Here is a 27,004-nt window from a genome sequence, read left to right on the forward strand (position 1 = left end):
GGTTAAGGTGCTTAAAATAAAGAAACGTTCATTTTATCCATGTTATAATGTCTTAAAAATAAAATGCACTTTTTATAGTAAAATACAAAGCAGAATAACAAAAACAAATTGTGGTTATATGAATCAAACACCATCTGCAATCGTTTGATAATTGTGAAGCACAGCAAGATACGAAACAGTTGTGCAGTTTATACTCACTTATTGAAATGGAGTCTGGCTTACAACTGAATGCAGTGATGCCATATGGTTTAAAAAAAGATTTTTTAAAAGATCAGAAATGTCTTTATCTATTTAATTATTTATTAGCGATTTATACCCATATAAAAAAAGACATCAGTTTTATATTCTGAGCTTTGAGACTAGATTGAGAACATTTTAGAGTCTAGAAATCAAGCAGACCTGTCCTGAAACGCTCACTGCCCCTGCTCCGGCACACTTCATCCAACTTATCAGTTAATTAAGAAGCCCTTCCTGAGCAGAAGTGGGTGTGTTAGAGCCAGGAAAACACTAACGCATGCAGGGCAGGGCTCCTCCTCTAGAGCTGGGAACCTGTGGTAGTAGGGCAAACGACAGCACCCTAAACGGCTGACCTAACCGGGCTAATGAAGAATCGAGGGTCATTTGGGGCTGGTAACTGTTATTCCCTCTGCGGGGGCAGCGGTAGCGTCCCCGCTGCCCCGCCTGCGCTGAGCAGTGCTGCTGAACGGCGTTGTAAATGGAGGAAGCCCCGCCCAGACTATGTGCAGTGCTGACGTGCGTCGGTGCCTCACGTGACTCCTGTGGAATGTTAACAATGCAGTAAGTGTCCAACTTTGTACTGCATTTCTAAATCTGCCGAGAGGAGCGAGGGGAAAATGGAGGACGAGCTCAGCACATTTAAAGTGTGCTTTTTTATGAGACGAATCAGCTCTTCGGCCCTCAAGTAACCGATGTTGAAAGTCCACAACTCTACTTTATTCCTCGTACAGGATTTACATCTCTTTCACATGGTAAGTGCCTCAAAAGCTTTGTCACTTTTCAAAAGGTCGGAAAAGGAAAGCGCGTGAAGACGAAACGTTGGTGTTAGTATTTTTCTCCGTCGTGTGTGTGTGTGGATTTGGCATTAGAGCTGTGGTCGGTCTGTGAGCGCAGCAGGCTGTAGTTTCTCCCTCAGCTGGAATGTGGAGCTGTTTCAGCGGATCTGCGCTCCTCTCGCTCCATTCGGCCACAGAGCTCAGACTGCAGGCTTCAGGAACAGGCCTTTAACCAGCTCTCTCCTCTCAAACCTCTACACTACCTGCAGAGGTGGAGAGCCACTTTAGTTTCATGCTTCTGTACATCAGCTGCCAAAGAGTTTGATGTTTCACTTCATTTGGGCAATAATAGACTCAGTTTAGTGAAGTTGGTTGTAGTTGTATGACTGTATGTGTAGGGAACTCTGAAATAGTTGCCCCTCCATCTGAAGTAAAGTTTTTGAGAGTTGTGGTTTTATTAGATGCTTGTGTTTCCTGTATTTCTTAAACTTATTATCTCAATATGTTATAAATGAACTGCTTAACAGTCAATATCAGGTTAGGTGTTGCTACTAAGGTGAGGCTATATGTTGAACTCTAAACCATATTAGATGTAATACAGACATTATTATTATTATTATTATTATTAATTTATTTTTATTAACAATAATAATAACAACAGCAATATTTATGTTTAAATATAATAATGCTACATGCTTTATGCCTAATAAATCCCAGGTTTTGGGGTCTTATTTGCAATTCCCCCAACTAACAGTGTAGCATAATAACAACAATAATAATAATAGTAATAATGGTGTTATTATCACAGTGTTTTCTGGGAATGCAGCATGCTCCATAAAGAGGGTTTCATGTGTGGAGGGTCTCATTTGTGCTACTAAAGGTGATTACATGCTGAACTGTATTAACAAATGAGTAATGGTGTGTAAATACTGTGCTATTCTTTAATAAACACGGTGTGGTGTGCTTACAGTATTATAGCACTTTATAGCACAATCCAGTGCCCCTCAGTATTACTTTATTCTGGATGGAATTTGTCTGCCTTAGCTAGTGAAACTAATGTCATGCTGTTATTTCCACTTTCTGCCAGTTATTTGTTGTGCAGACTGTTTCAGCCCTTGTTGTTTTCCACATTAGTTTAGCTGCAGCATAAGTGCAGGATGTTTATTATAATTCTCACAGTGAATTTCATGGCTTTGGGTGCTGACTGATGTTAACACGGAGTAGATGGTAGATGGTGCAAAGTGAGTCTTCCTGTGCTCACTGCCTTTGCCCAGAGAAGAATGGTTAGTAAAACATCATGGAGTAATGCTTTTAGTCTTTGTTTTGTGAAAATACATCTTGAGGTCTTACAGTAACATATTAATATTCTCAAATAGGGAGAATGTTTTCAAGCAAATAAACATTGCCCTTGTTGTAAAACAGAGGTTTCAGGTGAACTGGGATTTGATGTGCCTTTCTCAGTGAATTGTGGTCATTTGATTCTAGTCCTTGTATTTGTTTGAAGTTCTCGCCTCAGCTCCAACTTGTTTTGAATTCATTGAGCACTATATAACGTTGTATTACTGAATGGCACACCTGATTCTACATGGCTTGAAGTGTCAAGAGATAGTCAACCTTGATATTGTACCTTTTGTACATTTCTGGTGACAACCTGAGGATCTTAACATCATTTCAGTCATGAGAATGATCATGATGATGAGAACCAGGTTGAGGCCTGAGGACACCAAGACGTTGTTGACATTTTTAAAGGTCCCAGTTACACAACTTGGAATAAATTACTAGATGTTGCTAGAAGATGGTGCTTGTTTTGATATTGTTATAGTTTGATATTTCTGAAGCAAATAACTTTCTGTCACATGTGATGAGATTGTTTGGATCTTATTGTAGCTCAGATACGTTTGAGATCATGTATACTGTATATGCTTTATAAAGCTCTTTTTGAGATTTGGTTCATTACTACACATGCAGCCATATGCAAGTTGTAAAGGATTAACTTACTTTCACTTAGAAAATGAGGAAAACTTGTCATTTGACTGGGGGAGTGTTCAAACGTTTGCTTGCGACTGCACTTAGCTTACAATGACTTGAAGGGATTGATCTCAGCTTTATAGGAGCAACTCAGCAATCCTGAGTGAAGTGTACTGGACTACTTTTATGTGTCATAGCAGTGAAGCAGACAGCTACACAGGGTGTATGTGTGATGACAAGTTCAGAAGGAGAATGCATTCACATCAGCTAGTCATGGTGAGCAATGTACACAAGTCAGTATGGTTACCAAGGTTTTATGAAATAGAATCTAGTACATTTAGTGATTTAAAGCACAGTGTGCATGCTTACAGTTAATTTTGTACAAGTCAATTAATTACCATTTCAACTTCAGCAGTCTCAGACATCAAGATGAATGTCTGGGCAAACTGCAGCATGTAACAGAAAATAATTTCTTGGTACTTAAAAAAGAAGTGAAGAGTTGTTCACTTCCTTGTGGTTGAGATTTCTCTGAAATGTGTTTATTTATTGGTTTATTTTAGGATGCTGGTCTTGTGATGAAATGGTATGGGTTTTCATGTTGTTACTTGTGGAATGGAATGTTTTGTACTTGGACCCAGTGCTGGAAGCATCACAAGAATGGGAGCTTAGGATAAAGATCCTGGAGATTGAGCAACATGCTTGCATCTTGGAGCAAAGCACCACCATCGTGCTTGTGTCAAAACCTGTTTGTGCTTCCACTGTTATCCATTTTTGTGATCAGTTAACCAGAAATTTTACCAAAGGTCTGATGCACAACAAACACATTTGCTATTTTTAACAGAATCAGCCACAGATTACGCTTAGTTTTTCAGTATAAATGATTAACACTTATTTAAAATGAAGGTTAGACCAAGACTAGGCAATATACTTGTGATAATGACATACTGTAATATTGTTTTTCAGTTTTGAGTGATATTTTTAGCAGTGTATTTGACAGATAATGTCCATTATGTCTGTGATACAAAGCCGTCTCTGTTGCTAAGAAGTTTTTATTTAATTGCTACTCTTTTTTTGTGCACATGGTAACCAAGATCTAAGATGTAATATTTATCATTTAATGGTTGCTTCAGAATGTGAAAAAAGAACCATTTAAAATCCATAAAATAAATGAAATACCTTTTCTGTCTGGAAATGCTTAAGAATGTTCCTCCTTAAAGGTATACATTTAAGAGAAGGAAAGAGAGCAGTCAAAATTAGCAATGCCAAATTTTCAGGACGTTACTTTAGCAAAATGTAATAGTGCTCTGGACACAAGGGTTCATTAACGGTATTAATGCTAACTTAAATATTATAAACAGTAGACAATATGATATTGTATTTTTATTTGTAGTAATAAAAATTAAAGGTGCCGTCTGGTGGAGACACTCATTTGAAAGGGAGCCGGCAAGGTGGAACAGATTCTACTGGTAGTCGATGTATTCAAAAGGATAAGTCATGAGAATGATACCTTGCCAAATAAAACTTACGTCACAGATTATGTCTGTTTTGTTATGCATATCATCTTGCTGTCCGTCATGCTGAAGACCAGTTTCTGTAAGCCTCTAAATGTTCACCAGTTGCTAATCCATTTATAATATTGATCTGTATGATTAGTGGAGCTGTTTTGTGTCATGTTAGGCCTGCTTGTGTTTTACAGACATGATTTGATTATGAATAATCATTGTAGTTTATCTCTTTCGGCATGAAGCTGTGCTTGCGTCAGAAAGACATGTGCCTTTCCCCCTCATCCTCCTATCTTCCGCCTCAGGACGGTAGCAATGCAGTGCTGGTATGCACAAAATGTTCTTTGAAATAACCAGTGCAGAGGTACTAATTTCTGACCAGTATTTTGCATAATGAAAGGAGTAAAGTGTTGAATTTACTTCCAAGTGCGAACAGTGTTATCTTTCAGTGTGAAAATGATATAATTTTGATATGTAAATTCAAAGGATCACATGTAGGGATGGAGGAGAACTGTACGGTACCACACACCCTGAGCCTTTATCTCACCTTTATCTACCTGCTCTCCACAGGGAAAGATGCAAACCAGGACAGAATGGAACCAGCCCTGTTGTATGACCCCTTTCATGTTGTGGGAGGAAGGGGAGTGTGACCCCTAAACGGGGGCGATGTGATCCAGTAGGAGGCAGAGCTGGACAAAGAAGATCTGCTACAAATTTCCAAAAGAGTCCCAATCTCTCCTCAGATCTGCCCCACTACAGAGCCTTATCTATTTAGGTCAGACCCATTCATAGCTGAGCTTTGTGTGTTTTTATGTTTGAGTGTGTTTTTGTAGGGGTCTTTGATTTTAGTATTTTTGCTCATACACTTGAGATGTGTAAGTGAGTACGTACTGAGTAAATTTGCCATTGTGCAGTACTGGAGATTGCTTGTGAGTCAGTGTTACCAGCCCAGTTGATCAGGTTAGATCCACTCATGAGGCCAAAAACCTTTCCCGCTGCCCCGTATGTGGGCAACACGCGTCAGCGCCTGCAAGAGATCAAGGAGGGACTGAAGCAGCCAGCTAAGCTGGTGAGCCAGGCGCTACATGGGGGAAGTTCTAGAGGAGAAGGGGGCAGAGGTGGGGACTGTAAAAGTAAAGATCAAGCTGGAAGACAGCAGCAACTCCGACCGCCACAGAAGTTCAACAACTACCAGAACGCCCTGCGAGAAATCCGCAAGTCTTTGATGCCTTTCGCCAATGAGTCTGGTCCAGCATCAAGCTCAGCACACCCCAGCGGCGATGTCAACAGACAGATGCTGCAGGAGCTGGTCAAAGCTGGATGTGATCAAGTAAGATATGTGTGTGTGTGCATGTGTGGTGGTTTTTATTAATAACGTATTGAATTTGTCAGAAAAGCAGAGGAAAACACTAAACAACAAACGTTCTGGAGTAAAATGTGCTCTTGACCTTTTTCAAAAGATGCATTTTACGTTTAAGATTAGAAAATTCTCATTACATAGACATGTAGGAGTATAACAGTATTTTTAAGTCTGATACAATTCTTGACTTAGAGGTCATGATTTGATTCTATTTTCTATATTGTAGGTGTTAAAAATGATTTGTTTCTGCAGAACTCTCACAAAGCTCTATGAATTTGCACCAAACCCTCTGACAAATACTGTTTTTCAAAGTGACCTGTTTTGGCACCAGAAAACTGGAACTTTTTTTTTTTGCTTGTTTAATTTCATCAGTCCAGTACCAAAGGTTCCAGTATTGTGGTTTTTGCTACTTGCTTGAAATTGGTACTGGATCCAAGGGTACTTCAAGATTTGCTCCACTGTTTTGGACTTGCAGGTGAAGCCAACAAAAGTTTAGACAGGTAAAAAGTCAACAAGCACTATTAAATGACCAATAATCACAAGAATGTAAACAATTATTACAAAAAAATGATTACTTTTATAATGGGTTTGCTAAGAAGACATGAGCTAGTCTGGAAGTTAAGACTAATGCTATGAGTATTTATGATAGCAGTGACAGAACGAAAGTTTTTGTTTAGATTTTCACACTTGGCAGAAAACAGTATGAGATTTGCTTGATTTTGCACATAATGTAAATTAGTAAAATGTAAATTGGAAATGTTTGCACATTTGTAGGTGCAGAACAGTGCAGCAGTCGTTTCATATCAGTCAACCAAGATAGCTAATTAGCCAAATTTGACACAATTAGCCAAATTGTTCCACCTGTCTCTCAGTGAGGTGGGAATATTAGCTAGAACTAGAACTGTTCCTGTATGGTCCAGTTCTTATTTCTGATTGTGTAGTGATAAAAGACCCAAAACAAGCCCTAAGAATCGCAGTCCGTAGTATCACCAGTGACTTCTAGGAAAACAGCTCAGTTATTTGAGCATGAGTGCATATGATAAGCCCCTCCCCACTCCCCTCTTATTTAGGTTTATCTAGATGCGTAGTTTGAATTGTTGATGGTGGTTTCAGTAAAGGAGAGACCCTCGGAGGAAAAGGGGACAAATTGATAATATAGGTTTAAATTTCATTCTGTTGATTTTTGTTGATAGCACTAAACCCTGACATGTATATGACTCCATGTCCTGACAGCCCATAAAAACAAAAGTGTGTGTTTGTGTGTATGTGTGCTGTTTCCGTCACAGAGTGGAACGAAGATTCATTTAGTTCCAGTTGCTCTGTTTGTTTAGTTTGAATGTGTTGTTAATGTATGTGGCGAGAAAACTATTGGTGTCAACAGGTGATGTCTGTGGACTGTTTTAAGCATGTGCAGTATGTGCTATAGCAGCACACGTATAGACACTGTATAAGATTAGCACTGTACTGTACAGTACTATGGGTATACAAAATAATGAGCATGGGTCCTTGAAATGACAAAATCGAAGTGTTTCTTCTTGTTATTTTAATAGTAATATAAACATGAATGTTTCTGTTGATGAAGACATTTTGAAGACAGTATTTTGATTTCTTTATATTTCTATAGAAAACTGAGAGCCTGGGAAATGTACCCAGTTCAGTGGTCGTCCCAGAATACAGAGATATCATCATTAAATGTGTCACCTTTCTTTAATCTTGTTTGTTTTGATGAGGTATAAATCATACGAGTGGTGGTTCACTGATATGGGAACTGTGGGCTGAAATTCATACTGAAACTTTTCATATATGTATTTTGCCAATGCCAATTCCAACACTGATATATAACATTTAAAAATGTACAATCTGGGACTTTCATCGTGCTTGATTAGCATTACAGAGAAATATAACACATTTCGATAGTGTGGCAAAAGCAATAAAATTTATAAAATGCAGAAATTTTGTGCAACAGCCCAGTGTCATTGAACATTCTGCTCTTCCATAGATTTTGAAATGTTGATCTCATCTAAATTCATTTAACCCACATTGTTCCCAACCATTCAATATTATGTTATGTTCTTTTGATGAAGCCTTGTAGTAGCAGTATTCCTGGAACAGTAGATACTTCTTATGAATGTATGATCTTATATTGGGTAGCATTCACATTCTTTGTCTGCCCATGGAATGTTGAAATCAAAACATCTCAGAATGCCTTTGAAATCGGACATGAGTACAGTACTGTGCACTTCTTAGTGTAACATACAGTGGACATTTAATACAATGAACCTGCTCTTTGCCAAGTTTGAATCTGTTACATAATATTTCACAATCTACCTGGCATTTCTTTTCTTTGGGAGTTTTGTGGAACATCTCCACCCCAGAGACAAGAGGAGGATAAGGAATGTTTCCGACAGGAAGTGAAGCCAATCACCTTTCCCCTTGAAAAGCCAAAACGTTCGGGCATATGTGCTTTTGCGTATTGTGAGTATTGAACTAAATAATGAGACACCACCAGTTAAACCTCCGCTATTTACATACAGTAAGAATGGTGTGGCACTTTATATATAGTAAAGGAGTTTGTATTAGAAGTAAGTTTAGATTTGAGGACCTACACATTTGCCCTGTCCCATATTTGTTCTTCAGGAGTTTATGTTGTGCTTCATACTGTATTTCAGACTTTCTGTAACAGGCCTGTGAGCAGATTGCAATGGCATTGCTTAGCACTGAGGCCGTACGTCTAAAGTGGCGCTACAGGCCTGAGAGCAGCCCTGTGATTGTGAGGCATGTGAGGAATGCTGTGCTCAAGCCCATGCACAACACCACTGAGAAATCCACCACCGCACAGTGGAATTATGAGGCCTAGCCTGAGGGAGCCGAGTTGCCTCTGTGACAGGCTTTATGACATGGCTAAATGGAGACTGGAATGGGTCTTTTTCATTCTCCAAGATTTAAAACATACACTCAGGCTTATAGTCAGGCTTGACTTGGATGAAGACATCTGGATATATTCTGTCCTTAGCTGCAGTCTTATTTTAAGTCTTACAATGGTGCCCATTGTGCATGTGCAGAACACTCTTTGAATATTGAAAGCTAATGTTTGAATTTTATTTAACTCCTCATATGTTATGCTATAAATAAGATAAACAGTATTTAAAGCTTTAATCTTTGAGAGAGAGGAGAAAATCAATTACTGAGAAGACAACACTAGTCTGAAAGCACCGTAGAAGCTATTACCTAGAAAAAGGAATAGATGAAAAAGAAAGAATAATTGCACATTAAAAGAAGCTGCTGGAGTTCTCAGAACAACAGACTACCCACCCCAGAGTCCAGACTTCATTAAATGTGTTCATGATTATGTGGATCTTGAGAAACAGAATCTAGCCAACTTTTAAGACTGAACTTTGGAGTTGTAGAAAAATGCAGCTACACTATATTGCCAGAAGTATTCGCTCGTCTTCCTTCACATGCATATGAAATTGAGTTAGATCCCATTCTTAATCCATGGGATTTAATATGATGTCAGCCCACCCTTTGCAGCTATAACAGCTTCAACTCTTCTGGGAAGGCTTTTCACAAGGTTTAGGAGTGTGTTTATGGGAATTTTTGTCCATTCTTCCAGAAGCACATTTGTGAGGTCAGACACTGATGTCTGATGTTGGACGAGAAGGCCTGGCTCGCAGTGTCTCCTCTAATTCATCCCAAAGGTGTTCTATCGGGTTGAGGTCAGGACTCTGGCCAGCCAAGTTCTTCCACACCAAACTCGCTCATCCAGGTCTTTATGGACCTTACTTTGTGCACTGGTGCGCAGTCCTGTTGGAACAGGAAGGGGCCATCCCCAAGGAAATTTCACAACTTGACTTGTTGCACAGGTGGCATCCTATCACGGTACCATGCTGGAATTCTCTGAGCTCCTGAGAGTGACCCCTTCTTTCACTAATGTTTGTAGAAGCAGTCTGCATGCCCAGCTGCTTGGGCGTATTCACCTGTGGTTATGGAAGTGACTGGAACACCTGAATTCAGTTATCTGGGTGGGTGAGTGATATGGCAATATAGTGTATATAGATAAAGGATAGATACACTAAATACTGAAAAAATGATATTAAGTTGTTGAGCTTCTTTGTAATTTTCTAATAGATGTGTAGTACTGTGCAAAAGTATCAGGTACCTGAGAAAATTACAGTGGGAATGATATTTATTTGGGCTACAGGCATTTATTTACTCAGAAAACACTAATATTACAATAAATACAAAAATATTAATACATAGTACAAATAGTAGTGATTTTATGCATATCATTTGATCAGTTTTATTGTTTATCCAATACCTGATTCAACTAATCAGTAATTCATTAGGTTAAATCTAGTATGCTAGTGATGAATTTCAACAAATCCGTGATGGCTGAGGATGTTCAGTGGACTTTTTTCAAAATTAGAAATTCTTGTTACTATTTACTGTATTTATGTTAACTTGGTTCTGTTCTAATTATATATGGTGTTTTTATTGACAAAAACACATTATTGCCAAGAGGTTTTAAACAGTATAATTATGTGCCTAGGACTTTTGCACAGCTCTGTATGTTTTCTGCTTTTTTCCTAAAGGTGAAAAAGCAGTGGTCAGTTTTCAGTCATTCTCAGTTTTGTGTAGGTTTTTATAAGCTGATTTATAGACATTGTTGTGTATAAACCCAATTCCAATGAAGTTGGAAATAAAAACAATACAATGATTTGCAAATCCTTTTCAACCTATATTCAATTGAATACACTACAAAGACAAGATATTTACTGTTCAAATGGATAAACTTTATTGTTTTTTGCAAATATTCACTCATTTTGAATTTGATGACTGCAACACGTTTGTGCTGATAACAATCCGGACCGTCCTTTTCCTCTTTGGCCCGGAGGACACGACGTCCATGTTTTCCAAAAACAGCTTGAAATGTGGACTCATCAGACCACAGGACACTTTTCCACTTTGCGTCAGTCCATCTCAGATGAGCTCGGGCCCAGAGAAGCCGGCAGCGTTTCTGGGTGTTGTTGATATACGGCTTTCGCTTTGCATGGCAGAGTTTTAACTTGCACTTGTAGATGGAGCGACGAACTGTGTTCACTGACAATGGTTTTCTGAAGTGCTCCTGAGCCCATGTGGTAATGTCCACTACAGAATGATGTCGGTTTTTAATGCAGTGCAGCCTGAGGGATCGAAGGTCACGGGCATTCAATGTTGGTTTTCTGCCTTGCTGCTTACTTGCAGTGATTTCTCCAGATTCTCTGAATCTTTTGTTGATATTATGGACTGTAGATGATGAAACCCCTAAATTCCTTGCAATTGCATGTTGAGAAACATTGTTCTTAAACTGTTGGACTATTTGCTGACGCAGTTGTTCACAAAGTGGTGAACCTCGTCCCGTCCTTACTTGTGAACGACCGAGCCTTTCAGGGATGCTCCCTTTATACACAATCATGACACTCACCTATTTCCAATTAACCTGTTCACCTGTGGAATATTCCAAACAGGTGTTTTTTGAGCATTCCTCAACTTTCCCAGTCTTTTGTTGCCCCTGTCCCAACTTCTTTGGAACGTGTTGCAGGCATCAAATTCAAAATGAATGAATATTTGCAAAAAACAATAAAGTTTATCCATTTGAACATTAAATATCTTGTCTTTGTAGTGTATTCAATTGAATATAGGTTGAAAAGCATTTGCAAATCATTGTATTCAGTTTTTATTTATGTTTTACAAAATGTCCCAACTTCATTGGAATTAGGGTTGTATTAGGTGGTCACTGAGAAGGCTCCGGCATGGTGTTACTTCCTAGAGATAGCTGAGAGAATTCTTTATGGGGAGAGCTGTAGACTGACTGGCTTTGATGTCCTCCTTGCGTGTGGGTAAGGATGAATTGGGACAGTCTGGACACACACAGGAAGTATCTCTATTCAATAGCGGCTGGGTGGAACAGTTTCCCCAGTGGGCGTGGCACACAGCCGCCTGGGACAGCACACTCTCTGTGACTGCGTATGTCTTTGTTTTGTCCCTGTATTTGTAATGGACAGTCTTTTATGTAATGTTTCCATACTGCAGGCACCCATTAAGCCCTCTGTTCGTTATGATTTTAAGTTTAACCTCTTTAATCCTAGGCCCATCATAAGTGATTAACCTTAAGACCTTATTCAGTAACTCCTATATATGGTTTGGTACTATGACACAATGAATTCATTGAATATCGATCAACCAAATTCAGAGCATACATTTAACAAGCTTCACTATTATTAGTGATATTCGCTATTATGTAAAGACTCAACTGTGTTGTGTGACTTGGTATTTTTAGTTGTCTCTTTTACTGGAGTGTATGTACTTCTATTTTTTACGACACAGTCCGGGAAAGTGATGGCTGCCTGTGCTGCCCCGGATCCTTTCCTGGGCTCTTTTGGCCTGATCTTTATCACGGCTCCTTGCTCCATGAGTTACACAGCAATGCAGCGGCGAGTTACATAATCACCTTTAAGGAGGAAATGTTTCGCTGGGGAGGAGGAGGGGGGTTAAAGGAGGAGATGAAGAGCATTTTCAACCCCATCCTTCTTTTGACTCGCTGCCGGATGCAGATGAGTTACAACATGTTTACTCTGTTTATATATTTTTTTGAATTATGAGGCATGAAGAGCTGCTTTGGCTATGTGTATGGCATTTGTTTGTCTGTTTGAATGTCTGTTTGTCTGTTTGGCTGAAATACAGCTTTAGGATTTGTCTTATATAAAAATTATTTTCAGTTTAATATTTTCCCTTTACATCCATTTTTACTTGGTAACTCCATTGTGTGTAGATATAGGGCAAAACTACTTGAAATAAAATATTTAATTACATTTACACTTACATTTATTTGATTACTTTTTCTATAGTTCGACTTAGATCAATAGTTGTGTAAACAAAATCAGAGCAGTGAAATGGTTCATTGTGTCTCATTTATTTGGAGTGGTGGTGATAGGAACCAGGGGTCATGATGTCTACAGGGCAAATACTGTCATTTTACTACTTTACCTTTACGATTCAGAATGATCAGTTTTATACGTAATGTTAATAATGGCAAAATAAGGGTAAATCTGAAAAAAGCATGTTCTTTTGGGATTATTTTTGCCCTATAATGCCCTTCATCAAGTTTTAAACAATATATTTTAGGCTGAAAGCTACGCTATCATGAAACCGTTTCTCTGACATCAAGCATTGTGTTCATAACCATTTATTTGAATAACTTCATATGAAGTAGCTTTAAGAGGCATTAAATGCTTCAGATTTAAATGCCTAGTTCCTATCACTACTGCTGTCAACAATTCTGACTGGATGAGTTTCTCTAGAGCAGATCATTTCACATGAAGCCATTCTGAATAACTTTGTTTACATCAATATTTACAATTACAGTTGAATCAATTATAATTTTCCATTACATGCATTTCGGTACAAAGCTGTTTACTATTTTCAGTAAAGTTCCAGTGTACAGAAGCATTTACAGAGCAGATGTAAGGTAAAAGCCTCCAAACACTTGCAAATAATAACTTTCCCATAATTGATGTTTAATGTGAAGTGGCATGTGACATTAAATTAATTTGGTTATTTCTGTTTCCACTTTCAACAATGTCCATCTATCTGCACATCCATTTACACACAACTCTGACGGTCCTGCATATGGCTTTCATTTTCACATGCTATGGAGGAATATGATTTCGAATCGGGTCAAAGTGAAAGCTCATATAAGAAAACAGGCTTTAACACTGACTCACGGCAGCATATCCAGCAATAGTTATGTCACTCCAGCCATGGAGACAGTTTGTTTTTATAAATATTCACTCAAGTTGAGAAGATTGCTCGCCCCAGTCAGGAATGCACATGTGTGACTGTCATTGCAGTACGAGATGGTTGACTAAATGTCTGCTGTAGCAATGAGGCTTGTGGTGGTGATTATTATGACTGGAATATGAATGTGAATGTGGATATTTTGGGCACAGCCCATGTGAGAATAGGCGGTACAGAAAGAAATAAAGCAGGAATAAACAAGGCAAGTTGAATTGACAAATGCAGTATTGTGCAAAAGTCAGAGACTGTCCTTTTTGTTTATTCAATTTCCAGTCAAAATCACAACTGAGTAAAAGTTATAAAATTTTCAGTGTTATATCAGTACTTTATTTGTCCACTCTTTATCGCTTCCATCCTGCCACTCTTAAACCCAACAAGTTCTAGCTAGTTGAAAATGAAAAGAACTTCTAAGACTGAACTTTGGAGGTGTGGAAAAATATCCCTGGAGATTTTTTTTAAAACAAAAGCGAGTCTACTGAATGTAAAAAAAATGAAAATTATATTTGTTATTTAGACTTCTGTGTAATTTTCTGTTAAATGTATGATTTAGGCTATTTTCTGATTCAGAAAAGTGAATTTCTATTTACAGCAGCTTTAACTGGAAATGAAATAAATGGTGATCTCTGACTTTGCACAGTACCGTCTAAGTACAGATTTTCACATAGCTGGAATTTTTCCTTCTTGGTTTTTGGAATGTCCTGAACATCTGTCGCCATGACAGCAGAGGTCAGGATTGTAACTCTCTCGGTCAAACCAGATCCAACCTCTGTTTGAGGGTTGAATGTGTGTTTTTGTATGTAGCCTTTAAATCTCAAGAGGGGACTGGAAGACACACCGCCTTTGAGTAGGAAACACTGGAATTTAACACATAACCCCTGAAGTTTTCAGAAGAATAGAGATGGACAGACAAGAACTTTTTTATTTCCCTTATATATGTGTGTGTGTCTGTGTGTGTGAGCGAGAGAAAGAGAGAGGGAGAGAGAGAGAGAGAGAGTTGTGTGTGTCCATGGAGAATCTACCACAAGTGTGAATCTCTCTCTCACACACACACACACACACACACACACACACACACACACACACACACACACACACACACACACACACACACACACAAACAAGAGGTGTTCTTGATCAGTAACTCAGTCACACTGAGGGAATGTGTGGAATTTTTGTGGCTGTGGCACATGTTTCAGTTTGAACTGTGTGCCTAGTGTGCCCACAGTTGCTCTGGCTGCCAGTTAAATTCTACACTCATATTCTTGTAATCCCTCCAAGACAACCACCGGACCATCAAAGCTGTTCAAAGTTAGATTAACGTGTTGTTATGGTAAAGGCTGTCAATGCACAATATCATGAGCATCAAAAACTAAAAAGAAAAAAAGAATTTCTGTGACATTCCATGTGCAATATCATTTCTGGCCACAAGAGACAGTGTAAGAGAACTTAATGTGTCTTGGTAGTGTGAGGTTTAGGCAGAATGTCTTCTGAATGAAGTCATATGCCATTTGGGGGATTTCCTCATATAGGTGTGGGTCACAGAGTTGTTTTTTATTTAGAGCACTTAAGTTACAGATTATGACAGGGTATACTTCATTTATGCCTTCATTCTAAATAAAGCTCTCAAGTTGCTTGGTTTTTGGTGCAACTCTGTCGGTAGATAGTGAATAGTGAAAGAATAGTGTGTTTATATATGTTACAGTTTGAACCCAGGTTTCTAGGCCTCTTCATGCAAAATGTATTCCTATTACATGTGTTTGTTACAGTGTTGCCTGCTGGGCTGAAGGCACAATATGTTCTATGAGGAGTTAGCTTTTGTTTGTGTGCTGGCACAGGAAGGAGCTGGTCCATGACCTGCAGAGGAAGCAGGTGCATGGAATGTTATCTTTACAATTACCTGCTGTGTGTGTGAATATGTGTGTGTGCTCTATGCCTGGTTGTAGCTCTATTTAACTAAATACATGCCCACTGAAGTTCTAAATGCCTGACATAGAAAAAAGGAGGAGTGAAACAAAAATAAGATTTCAACATTCAATCCCCATGCATCTGGTTTCCCTGTGCATCTTTTCAGCTTCTGTTTTTTCCATTGTGAAACAGGAAATGGCGATACGGGCACTGAAACAAACTGGCAGTCGTAACATAGAGGCAGCATTGGAGTATATCAGTAAGATGGGCTACCTGGACCCTCGCAATGAGCAGATTGTACGCGTCATCAAACAGACCTCCCCAGGTCAGTCAAGTGCAATCTGTACTATATACAAATAATACTAGTTTTTCAGTTAAGCACATTAGCTTAGTTAAGCATGTTTTTTATATAAATAGCTATCCATTGCTAAATAACATGTTTATTCCACCTTTGCAGGTAAAGGTGGAATGCCCAATTCAATGGACCACAGACCACCAATGGAGCCCTCCAATGAAGGAGCAATGCCTCCTTACCACCAAATGGGAACACCGCTGTATGAGGGAGCTGGCTATGGGGCAGAGGGGGAGATGGCACGTCCCTACATGGGTGGTCCATCTGTCATGAACTTCATGATGTCGCCCACCAGCTCTGCACAGGGTCCTGCAATGGGAAACCCGATGGGTCGTCCTCCCAGCATGGGTGCCTATCCTTCGGGCATGACTTCTCAAAATGCCCAGGGTACACCCATGTACCCTTCTGGTCCTGCCCAACAGAAAGGGTATGCAGGGGGCATGGATCAGGCCATGATGGGCTACAGTGTGCCTGGTCCACCCATGCAGCTTCAGTCCCAATCACCAGGAGGGCCCAACCCTCATTATGACTACAGACCTCATATAATGGAGCCAAGCAGCTACAGTATCAAACGGAGTGCTTCCTTCCAGAACAAGATGCCCCCTTTGGCACCGGATAACTATGTCAATATGCAAGGCAAAGGGGCAATGGGCCAAAATGGTGGCGGCTACCCTCCTAACCTTTACTTACCTCCCCACTCACACCCCCGTCAGGCCAGCCCAACCTCACACCAGGTCCACATGATGTCACGTTCCCCCGGAGCAGCTGCAGCAGCTATGGGTGCGGAGTTCTCAGATATCCCCCAAGGTCTTCTTGCGCCTTCCAGGGCCAGCCTCAACCTTGACCTATACGACCACCACTGGGCAGGAGCTCAGGGCCCAGAGGCAGCACCTCCAGCCAGGCAACCACAGGGGCCCTTCAGGGGGGAGGTACGTGTCCCCAGCAGGACCAACTCTTTCAACAACCACCAAAAGGTCAATGTAAGGCAGGCAATGCCTGCTACTGCCAGTGTAGCTGGCAAACAGGAGGCTGGCATGGGCCCACCAAACACCATCACTGCAGTAACGTCTCCTCCGATCCAGCAGCCTGTTAAGAGCATGAGAGTATTGAGACCCGAGCCCAAGACTGCAGTTGGGCCATGCCACCCAGGCTGGCTAACTGCACAAGCCCAGGATGCTCCTGAGACTCATGGGTACTTGCCTGATGAAAGCTTTACCTTGGAACCCACCCAAGAGCTCCGGTGTCCACCACCACCGTACCCCAAAACACTGCTCCTGTCTGGAGCCACAGCAGGACCAGAAACAGCACCTTTGGAAGGTGGGGCTATAGCCACAGCTCCAGACCACAGTGCCCCAGGCAGGCCCACCCCAAATGCTGCAACAGTAAAGCAAGAAGAGCCTGTCACCAAAGACAAATCTAAGCCAGGAAAAGGAGAGAAGGTAGTGAAAGATAAGAAGCAGATTCAGACCTCACCAGTTCCGGTGCGGAAGAATGCCCGTGATGAGGAGAAGAGAGAGTCACGTATCAAGAGCTATTCACCTTTTGCCTTTAAGTTTTACATGGAGCAGCATGTAGAAAATGTTATGAAGACCTACCAACAGAAGCTCAATCGCAGGCTGCAGCTGGAGCAGGAGATGTCCAAGGTAAGAGGTTCTCTACCTGATTTACCATGAAATATCTGAAATCACTGATCTGCAATTCTAACTTGAGGCATATCCCAAATCAGTAAATGAATACAAAATTAGTGTTAAATTAAATTAGCATATAAATTGACTATTTTTTCCCTGTCCTTGCATTCTCTCACACCATTTGCTTTCTCATCTTTCCTACCAGGCTGGTTTATCTGAAGCAGAGCAAGAGCAGATGAGAAAGATGCTGAACCAGAAGGAGTCCAACTACAACCGACTGCGCCGTGCTAAAATGGACAAATCTATGTTTGTGAAAATTAAAACACTTGGAATTGGAGCCTTTGGTGAGGTGTGTCTGACCCGTAAGGTGGACACAGGAGCTTTGTATGCCATGAAGACTCTCAGAAAGAAAGACGTCCTGAACCGCAACCAGGTGGCTCATGTGAAAGCAGAACGAGATATTTTAGCAGAGGCTGATAACGAGTGGGTGGTCCGACTTTACTACTCATTTCAGGACCGGGACAGCTTGTATTTCGTTATGGAATACATTCCTGGGGGAGACATGATGAGCTTACTGATCCGTATGGGGGTTTTCCCTGAGCCGCTAGCCAGGTTCTATGTGGCTGAGCTCACACTAGCCATCGAGAGCGTGCATAAGATGGGCTTTATCCATAGAGACATCAAGCCTGACAACATCCTCATTGACTTGGATGGACATATCAAGTTGACTGATTTCGGCTTGTGCACAGGGTTCCGTTGGACACACAACTCAAAGTATTACCAGAAAGGTAAGAAGGATAAATGGTAGTTAACTTTTTGTGTAGTTAGGCTGCAGTAATTAAGAACTGATCAGGCAGATTTTAGATGTGTTTTAGACTCCTACAAAGAAGCAGATCTTTTTCCCTTCCATTTAACTTTTCTTCTTGTCTCATTCTGCTTCAATAGGGAACCATATTCGGCAGGATAGTATGGAACCAAGTGACTTCTGGGATGATGTGTCAAACTGTCGATGTGGTGATCGGTTGATAACACTGGAACAGCGGGCAGCCCGTCAGCATCAGCGTTGCCTTGCACATTCTCTGGTGGGCACCCCCAACTACATTGCACCTGAAGTGCTACTGCGGAAAGGTAACAGACAAATTGCTTTTTACAAACATTGTGTGTCTCCAGCGTTTCTCTGGACTGATCTATATAATGTCATGTTATATGTATGCAGGATACACCCAGCTATGTGACTGGTGGAGTGTCGGAGTGATTCTGTTTGAGATGCTGGTGGGCCAACCCCCCTTCCTTGCTCCAACCCCTACAGAGACACAAATCAAGGTCAGCAAAATTGCACAAAATAAAAACGCATCTTGAAAGAAACCAGGTATACATCGGAATGCATTGCATTTCTCCTGCCTAAATTTCAAGACTGTATCAGTGTTGTATATTTTTAGCCATTAGTCGTGTAATACTTGTTGTCAAAGCACAAATGTTCTTAGGGATGAAGATTTTGCTAAGCTATACAGTCACCGAGCTCTGTGTAAGGAACAATATATTAATACTTCATAGGGCCTCCTTTTGCTCTCAGAACAGCCTTAACTCTTCATTCTTAGGGCAGCTGCAGTGCTGCTTCAGTAGATCTTGATTGGGCCTTACACAACAACTGCATTTGATTTGTCTGCTGTCAGAGGGACACTCAGAGCAGGATTGCAGAATAGAACTGCAGGCACTTACTCAAGCCTGGACCTCAGGGATTAGACAGGAGAGCACAGATTTTCTGTAATTTTAACATGACATTGTCTCTTTATTCTCAGGTGATCAATTGGGAGAGCACGCTGCAGGTGCCCCCCCAAGTGAAACTCAGTCCTGAGGCTGTTGACATCATCGGACGTCTCTGCTGCTCGGCGGAGGAGCGTCTGGGGGGTAATGGTGCTGGAGAGATCAAAGCCCACCCTTTCTTTGCCCAGGTGGACTTCTCCAGCAACCTTCGCACTCAGCCTGCTCCTTACCGGCCTAAGATCACCCATCCAATGGATACTTCCAACTTTGACCCTGTGGAGGAGGAGGGAGCTCCGGGGGCATGGAGTGACAGTGGAGACAGCACTCGCGCTTGGGATACCCTCTGCTCTCCAAACGGCAAACACCCTGAACATGCCTTCTATGAGTTCACCTTCCGCAGATTCTTCGATGATAACGGCTGTCCGTTCCGCTATCCTAAACCCCCTGAAGAGATACAGGGACCTCCGGGCAGTAGTACGGCAAGCAGCGTGGGCCCTGAAGAGGAGGAGGAGGAAGAGGAGGAGGAAGAGGAGGAAGAACAAGCAGAGGGCTGTGAGCCTGTTTATGTGTAGATGTGGAGAGAGGGTCCACATGCTGCTTTAGCGTTGCCCAGTGTAGACTCTGTAACACACAGGCCTTTGTGCTTTTTCTCCACTGTGTGCATTTATGGTGTGGATGAAAGGAAGAGATGACATAAACACCATGCATTTTATTACTCTAACATGATCCTGCAGGATCTTTTACTTGTTTGAGGATTTAAGCTTCTAACTGAAACTGCATTCTGGGACCAAGAAAGCACATCATATAGTCTAGGGACATGGATTAATGAATCTGATTCTACAGATAGCAGGGACTTGCCATCTGTGTTTATCAGTCAAAGCACTCCATTCTTATGGTCTACTGTGTCCCATTCCTTGATCTTTCAGCCCTATGCGTGGGCTGAGACAGCTTCAGTGTGACGTAGGATGCTAACGCTTCCTCCTTGTCTCTGAGCCTGGTGATGCCAACACAGCCATTCCTAATTCCAGAGGAGCAACTGTGATCATGTCACTGGAAACAGTACAAGGCTGATATTGCGATGGTGGTGTTACTAGGTTAATAATTATCGATTATGACCAGACAGTTTCAACAAAATCCATCTACCCTGCTTAATCTAAAAGCATATTGAGCCCACATATTACAGATATAGTTCCTGCTTGGCCATATGAACACAAAAGCCTAGGAGATCTAGTAAAAAGTCTCTATGGAGCCTTCCTAATAACAAAAGCAACTATATACAAGCATTAAAATAAGATATGGCTCAGGTTATTTCCCTCCTTGTTGTGGGGAAACTGTGTAAAAAGTACAGAAATATCTTGATTCAGAAATGATTTTCTGATGCCTCCTAGTGGTTTCAAAACCACAGTTACAATGAAACACTGACGTATGATGCTTTTGAATGTCCATCAGCAGAACTAGTGCCATCAGATGTTCTTCAGGCACAAAATCCTAAACATTAATATTGCAACAGATCATAAAATGTTCTCAGCAGAGAACCAGTCAAAGAGATTTTTCAGCTATTTGCTATATGTTTGTGCTATATATTCAAATATGGATGCTTTTATCTGCACCTCACACTTTTCTTAGATATTGGTTCTGAACTCTGTTCTGTCTCTGTCTCCAGTTATCTTTACAAACAATAACTGCTTTTCACATCCAGCATGAATTAGTACTAAGCATCAAAGAACCTGGGCCTGTCCCATTGCTTAATATCAGCACCTGGGCATATTCTGCATGCCAGCTTAAAAACTTTTCATCAAGTTATTTTCTTTATGGTTCAAGGTAATGTATTTAGTTGAATAAGGAGGTCTTAAGAATCAGGGGATTTATTGTTCATCTTTATGTAGATAGTGGCAATACGTCTACCCAAAAATGGAACCTATTCAACATATGAAATGTTGAATATTCAACAGTAATCTAATTAACATGTGAAATGATGTTGGCAACTTTGGCAAAATTCGAAGTCACTGCACCTTCGTGACACATATCCACACACATACACTACACAGTATTATACACAGGCAGTCTTTGACTGAAGTACGAACAGTATCTTATCAGGCAGTAATGGAAAGGGCAATGGACAACAGTGAAACAAAGTGGCAGAGGAAATAAAGAAATGTATGTGATGGTATGACTATGTGCAATACAGAAAATACATAATATAGTTTTCTAATCACACAGATAGCCTGTTCCACTTTAATACTGAGATACACTACATAAAAGTAAATATATATCGGTTTATGTATTTTCAGTATAGTTAACTGACCCAATGCTGCTCATTGTTATTGATGTTACAAAGTACATTATCATCATACTTTCATATATGCTTTTTAATTTTTTTCTACTTTTTTTTTTTTTTAAGTGTGGTGTTGGTTGACAGTGTAATTGTTGTGGGATGTGACAAACTGTGTGCCTTCTAATGAATGTGTGGGTGTGTCCACCACATGCTGATCAGTATTGAGGATGAGATGGAGATGTGCCTTTTGCCTTCACTCAGGCTGGTCCTGAATGTTTGGGGGAGGGCATTTAGAAGAGAGTGAGGAAATGAACGAGATACCAAGATTGGAATGAAAATGAGCTATGAAATGAGTTTTCACATTTTGAAGGAGTTGTAAGAGGATGAGGAGAGGTTGATGATTAACAAATTTAAGTACTTGTTTTTAGTCTTGCTTAAGATATTGAGGCGGTGGCGATATTGAATTGTATTAATAATGTCCATTTGATTTGATCAGTGATAAACCAATTTGCAGTGAATAACTGTACAAAAAATTCTCTATACCAACATTAACTTTTATGCTTATTGACAATCGTTGATATACTTAACCGTCTAATTCATTCAGACCAAGGAGTTACATCAACCATCCTTTACAGTATCTGATACACTGACTGGAAAGGCCTAAGTCTACAATCCATGATGGCCTCATATATTGCCAAGAGTATATTTAAATCTTAGTGACAATTTATAACAAATTGTCTTCTATATGTTATTTAATATTGACATCATATGTTTGGTTCCAGTGAAACTAATTTGTGGACTTTGAAAACTGAAGTGCTCTGTAGAGCTTGACAGCAAATGTGGCAGATGTTCTGCTTGCCCATATTCATCAGGATGGACCACTCAGTGAAGAATTTAGCATTTTAGGAGACAGTCCTCATAGTGTCAGTTTTAGAGGTCATGTGTGAGTGTTTGTGTGATGTTTTGGATGGATTTTCTGTACTTTACTTTTGAAAGTGCTGGCTGACAATCTTCGATTGACTATTATGTAATATGATAATGGGACTTTTTCTTTTGTGTGCTTTTTTTTTGTATTTCATTGATTGAGTGGGGTGGGACTTCTTTATGACTTCTGTGATCTTCCTTAATGTATTATATAATACAGTTACTATTGGATATATATATATATATATATATATATATATATATATATATATATATATATATATATATATATATATATATATATAATTTATACAGATATACATATTTTTTGTATCTATTATTTTTCATTTTTCTGAGCTAACTTTTGAACTTCCGTGTCTACAGTATTACAGACAATAAACATTTGGATTCATATCTTTTTTTACATATATGTATGAACCAAGAATTTGTTAAAAATGCTTTCACTGTTCTCACATGTGTAAATGTATATGTCTAAATTAAATTAAATAAATCATCTGGTTGTTTTCATTATTGCCTAATATGAGTTTACCCCTCAGCACTTACCTCTGTAAATGGATTCTTCTGGAATTATCTGCAGGGTTTACATCAATGACCCGATATCAGTTTTCATCTGTGCTCAGTTATATCATCAAAATAAAGACATGAGGCAGATACAGTACAGTGCAGTACATCAAGATTTCAGGGGAGGTTGAGTGTAGGTTATAGAGCGCCTCATCAGTTATTAATGCTATAGAACCTTTCATTCATAGAAATGCGATTTGTAAAAGTGCAAATATAAATGAAAGAAAAAAAGGCAAAACTACTTTGAAAGCTTAAGGGAACAAAATGAGAATTGAAAGTACTTGCTTTTAAATGAACGTCTTGATAATAGATCTTAATTGTCTCACTTTATTGCTCCAACTGTTCAAGTCAAGCTGAGCTCCACCCATTACAAGATGTTCAGATCCTCTTTAAAGAGCTGATATCCTGATTCTTCTTGAATTTTATATTCCCCGCTCATGATATTTGTGTGGATTTATGTGCAAAAACAGTCGTAATTAAATTTTACATGACCATTTTGCATTCTCTGTTATAACTGAACAGGCTGTTTTTTGTTGTTCTGCCTTTAAGACTGATATATGTAAATATAAACGTGTGACGTGGCCAGGCTGAAGCACTCCTTATACCTTCAGCGTTAATGGGCAGGGCTAAAAGGTTATAGGCTGACTAGTGTTGTGACATCACAAAAACAGTTCGTTCAAAACGGACTGCTTTGATATAAACAGTTTACCTTTCACGTTGTTATGTGCCACATCAAACTCTGTACTTCGTGAAAATTGGATATTATTTACATGGGCCCTCGACGCAGATGCGGCTATTAGTGGCGAAGGAGATCGCAGTGTTCTTCCACATTTCAGTGTAATGATCAGCGCTAAGATCAGCTGAGGGCTGTTGATGGACTGTTGCGATGTTCGCCACCTTGTTTGAAGGCTCTCTGTTCTCTTACATAAACTCAGAGGCTGCAGCCGAACTCATTGGCCTGCGGTGCTGCTTCATCCCAGCATGCAGCGCATGGCGCGTCATTGAAGGGAGACCATGATGGCGGCGGTCGGTGCACCAGAAGTGATTTCACAGCTGGAAAGCGCTGCCAAAGTTTTAATGGTGAGAAATAATGTCGCTGTTTTTTCGTCCGTGGTACATTGATGTTGTCTGTCGTTAGCCTGGCCGCGAGTGGTGGAGGCGTGGGGCGGTTTAGTGAGGGGGGCTGGCGGCTGGAGAGCGGTGCGTGGCGGACTGCTGTGTGCTCTCCAGCCCGCAGAAACGGCTCAGCCGCCCGCGGTCCCTCCACCGTGAGCCTTAATGGAGGGGGACCTGCCTAGTGTGAAGAAGAAACACACCAAAAACTACGTTCCTGAGCCTCCGTGGCCCGTGTTTAGCACCCGCCGTACTCGATATCAACGCGAACGACTCGTGTGAAGTGAGTAAAGTGAGTAAAGCAGTTTAGGAGGAGCACCCGTGTTTGGTCGACTAGCGCAGTGGCGGCACGCTGTTGATTCAGTCCCGGGCTCATTCATGAGTGCGACGAGGCTGAAGTTGGATTTTTTATTCGCCGGCTTCTTGTTCGAATTATCCCGTTCCACCTTAAATTGATAGCAGTTACATTCTGGCGCTATTTAAGGTGGAACGACAAAATTCGAACTAGTAGCCGACTTCAGCTTCGTATGATTGCGCATGTTTTTTAACGCGAAGAGTAACCCACTTCAAACTAGCCAGCGAAAAACAACACAACCGCCGTAATTTGGCCGGTGAACTTCACCGTGTGTTGGAAAGGCTCATTAATTCTCCAGCGGCCGATGTAAACAGTGGAAAGCTACCGCTAAGTTAGCTGGAAAGTTGGGAGCGGAGCAGCGTGGATAGTTGTAGCGTGGCTAACAAAACCAGTGACATGAGCCGTTAGCCTGGAGCTGAGGCTCAGATCAGCTCTCCCTCCTCGTGTGATCCTGGTCGATTCCCGCTGTAGCGTTTGTACGGGAAGCACGTCGTTTATGTAGGTATGATTAACCTCCGAGATCGTTATAGTCTCTTCGGTTTTGTGAGCTGAAGCCCGTCCGGGGCTCTCTGCTCCCTCCATATCGAGCCACAGATGAGGCTTGCTCAAAGCAGTTTAGGCCCACCATGTTCAAATCAGACCCTTTTACATCACGGTTTACTTTGCTAATTAAGCCTTCCTACACATTATTTATAGGGGTGTTTTCGTTCCTCATTGTGGCAAATGAAGGTGAATGTGATACAAATCATCGAATCAATGTGATTTTACAAAAATAACAGTCTACATCCTAACTTAATGGTCCATCACATTGCATTGAACTTTGATGACGAGTTAAGTCTTGACTAATGCAGACAAAGCCAAACCTGCCCGCTCACTGCCAGCCATGGCAAAATGTGTGACTGTACTGAGCGCTGCTGCTGTTTTTTAAACCCTGGAGTATGTAGAGCTCCCATGATGACTCAGTGTTTGGCGTTCAGATCCTCTAGACAGGTGAGATTGAGAGATTGTTTTGCCTTGCTTTGTGTGATTTGGCATTGGGATTTTATGTGGACAGTAAGTGTAATTTCTTGCGCTTGTAAAGCTGGAGAGGATGTATCAAATCTTAAAAAGGCGATTAACCTAACATTGGCTAAATGATCCTTTGAATGGTTTTCAGTTAGGCTGAATTTGTTCCCAATTATATTCCACTCGTTCTGCTCAGTGGGCTGTTTGGAGGGTGTGCTCTGTTATAATGTTTATGGGTTACTGAAGGTTTTTTCTTTCTTTCTTTACCAAAGCCCAGTAAAGCTGTGCAGTGTGACTGTTCGCTTTTCTCTCTTTAATTTTCTTCAGGGTTGTAAACAGTGCGTGAAATGCCACAATACCACTTTTTTCTGATACTGATCCTTTTTTTTTCTTCTGCTTTTAAAATAATCCTTTTAAGCACTTAAGAGGAGCTTCTAAAATAGTTTGTCAACTCATTATTTGAACACTGCAACCCCACAGGAAAAGTACACAGCTGACATCATGTCACACAGTGTAAGTGAGTGAGTGCTGATTCGGGATAGAATTTTTACGAAACTGTATCAGAATTTTTTTTTCTCAGCTGTTTGGTCCCTTGTTTTCTGTCAATATTGGCTCAATACCATCTCAGTACCCAAAAATACCCATATGCCATCTCACAATAAATAGTTTTTGTTAATACACTGTTTATTAGGGATGCACAATAATATCAGAATATTAGTATGTGCAGATACTAGGACAGATGTTTAGATTTGATCAATATATGAAACCAGTTTCTGATGACAGATTTATTGTACTTCAGAAATGTATTGTACTTCTAAAATATCTTTGTTGCTATTAAATTATTATTATTCGTAGTAGTAGTAGTAGTAGTAGTAATCCTCTACAAATAAGTATTACATTCATCTGTAATACTCCTCTAGGTGTGCCTAGTTCCAGTGTTTACAGTTTACAGAGTTATTGGTATTAGCAATGACCAATATGTAAATAAAAAAAATAAAATAAAATGTATCATCTCGCAATTAATGTTAATGTATCTGTACTATATTATAATCCCATATTAATGTATCTGTACTATTTAGGCAGTAGGACATAAGAAGCAGTGTGGAATTATATGATTTTATTCACAAAACGTTGTGCGTTGCTTTTATACAGCAGTTCTCCTAAATAAAGAAAAAAGTAAAGCAAAGAATCCCTCAACAGTGCAGCGGATGCTATTGGCAGTTCTTTCTAGGAAGAAAGTCTTAAGCATTTTACCGTACAGATAAAATTATCACTATCGTGTTCAGCTCAGCTTTTTCAATAATTATTGTTTTATTTCAGCCCATCTGTAGAATGCCTGTAGATTTTGTCATTAAAACTAGCTGTTGTATAATATTTACATTTCACTTAATGCTCATGTAAATATTGTTAACATAACAATTG

General features: G+C 40.2%; 2 protein-coding genes across 2 annotated transcripts in view; both read left to right on the forward strand.

Annotated features, from left to right (window-relative positions):
• The first annotated feature begins 800 nt into the window (after positions 1-800).
• Positions 801-22,757, forward strand: lats2 (large tumor suppressor kinase 2). Its single transcript, XM_017704602.2, has 8 exons — positions 801-989; positions 5,054-5,813; positions 15,777-15,909; positions 16,042-17,579; positions 17,770-18,352; positions 18,510-18,692; positions 18,781-18,887; positions 19,364-22,757. Exons 2-8 carry the CDS (start codon positions 5,457-5,459, stop codon positions 19,898-19,900), a joined length of 3,438 nt encoding a protein of 1,145 aa, XP_017560091.2. The 5' UTR covers positions 801-989; positions 5,054-5,456; the 3' UTR covers positions 19,901-22,757.
• Positions 22,758-24,055: 1,298 nt separating this feature from the next.
• The window catches only part of xpo4 (exportin 4), a 40,536-nt gene continuing 37,587 nt past the window's right edge, over positions 24,056-27,004 (forward strand). Inside the window, exon 1 of the mRNA XM_017704603.2 lies at positions 24,056-24,189. Within this exon, the coding sequence (XP_017560092.1) occupies positions 24,124-24,189 (66 nt within the window). The 5' untranslated portion in view covers positions 24,056-24,123. The remainder of the gene's footprint in view (positions 24,190-27,004) is intronic.

The sequence above is a fragment of the Pygocentrus nattereri genome, chromosome 6 (genome assembly GCF_015220715.1).
Source record: "Pygocentrus nattereri isolate fPygNat1 chromosome 6, fPygNat1.pri, whole genome shotgun sequence".
Taxonomy (NCBI): Eukaryota; Metazoa; Chordata; class Actinopteri; order Characiformes; family Serrasalmidae; genus Pygocentrus; species Pygocentrus nattereri.

What these genes read in the sequence shown, in the direction of transcription:
- lats2 (XM_017704602.2), top strand. Translation starts at nt 5,457, where the DNA reads ATGAGGCCAAAAACCTTTCCCGCTGCCCCGTATGTGGGCAACACGCGT. An exon ending in TGGAGCAGGAGATGTCCAAG is followed by an intron (nt 17,580 to 17,769) that starts GTAAGAGGTTCT and finishes CTTTCCTACCAG; the next exon opens with GCTGGTTTATCTGAAGCAGA. An exon ending in TGAAGTGCTACTGCGGAAAG is followed by an intron (nt 18,693 to 18,780) that starts GTAACAGACAAA and finishes ATATGTATGCAG; the next exon opens with GATACACCCAGCTATGTGAC.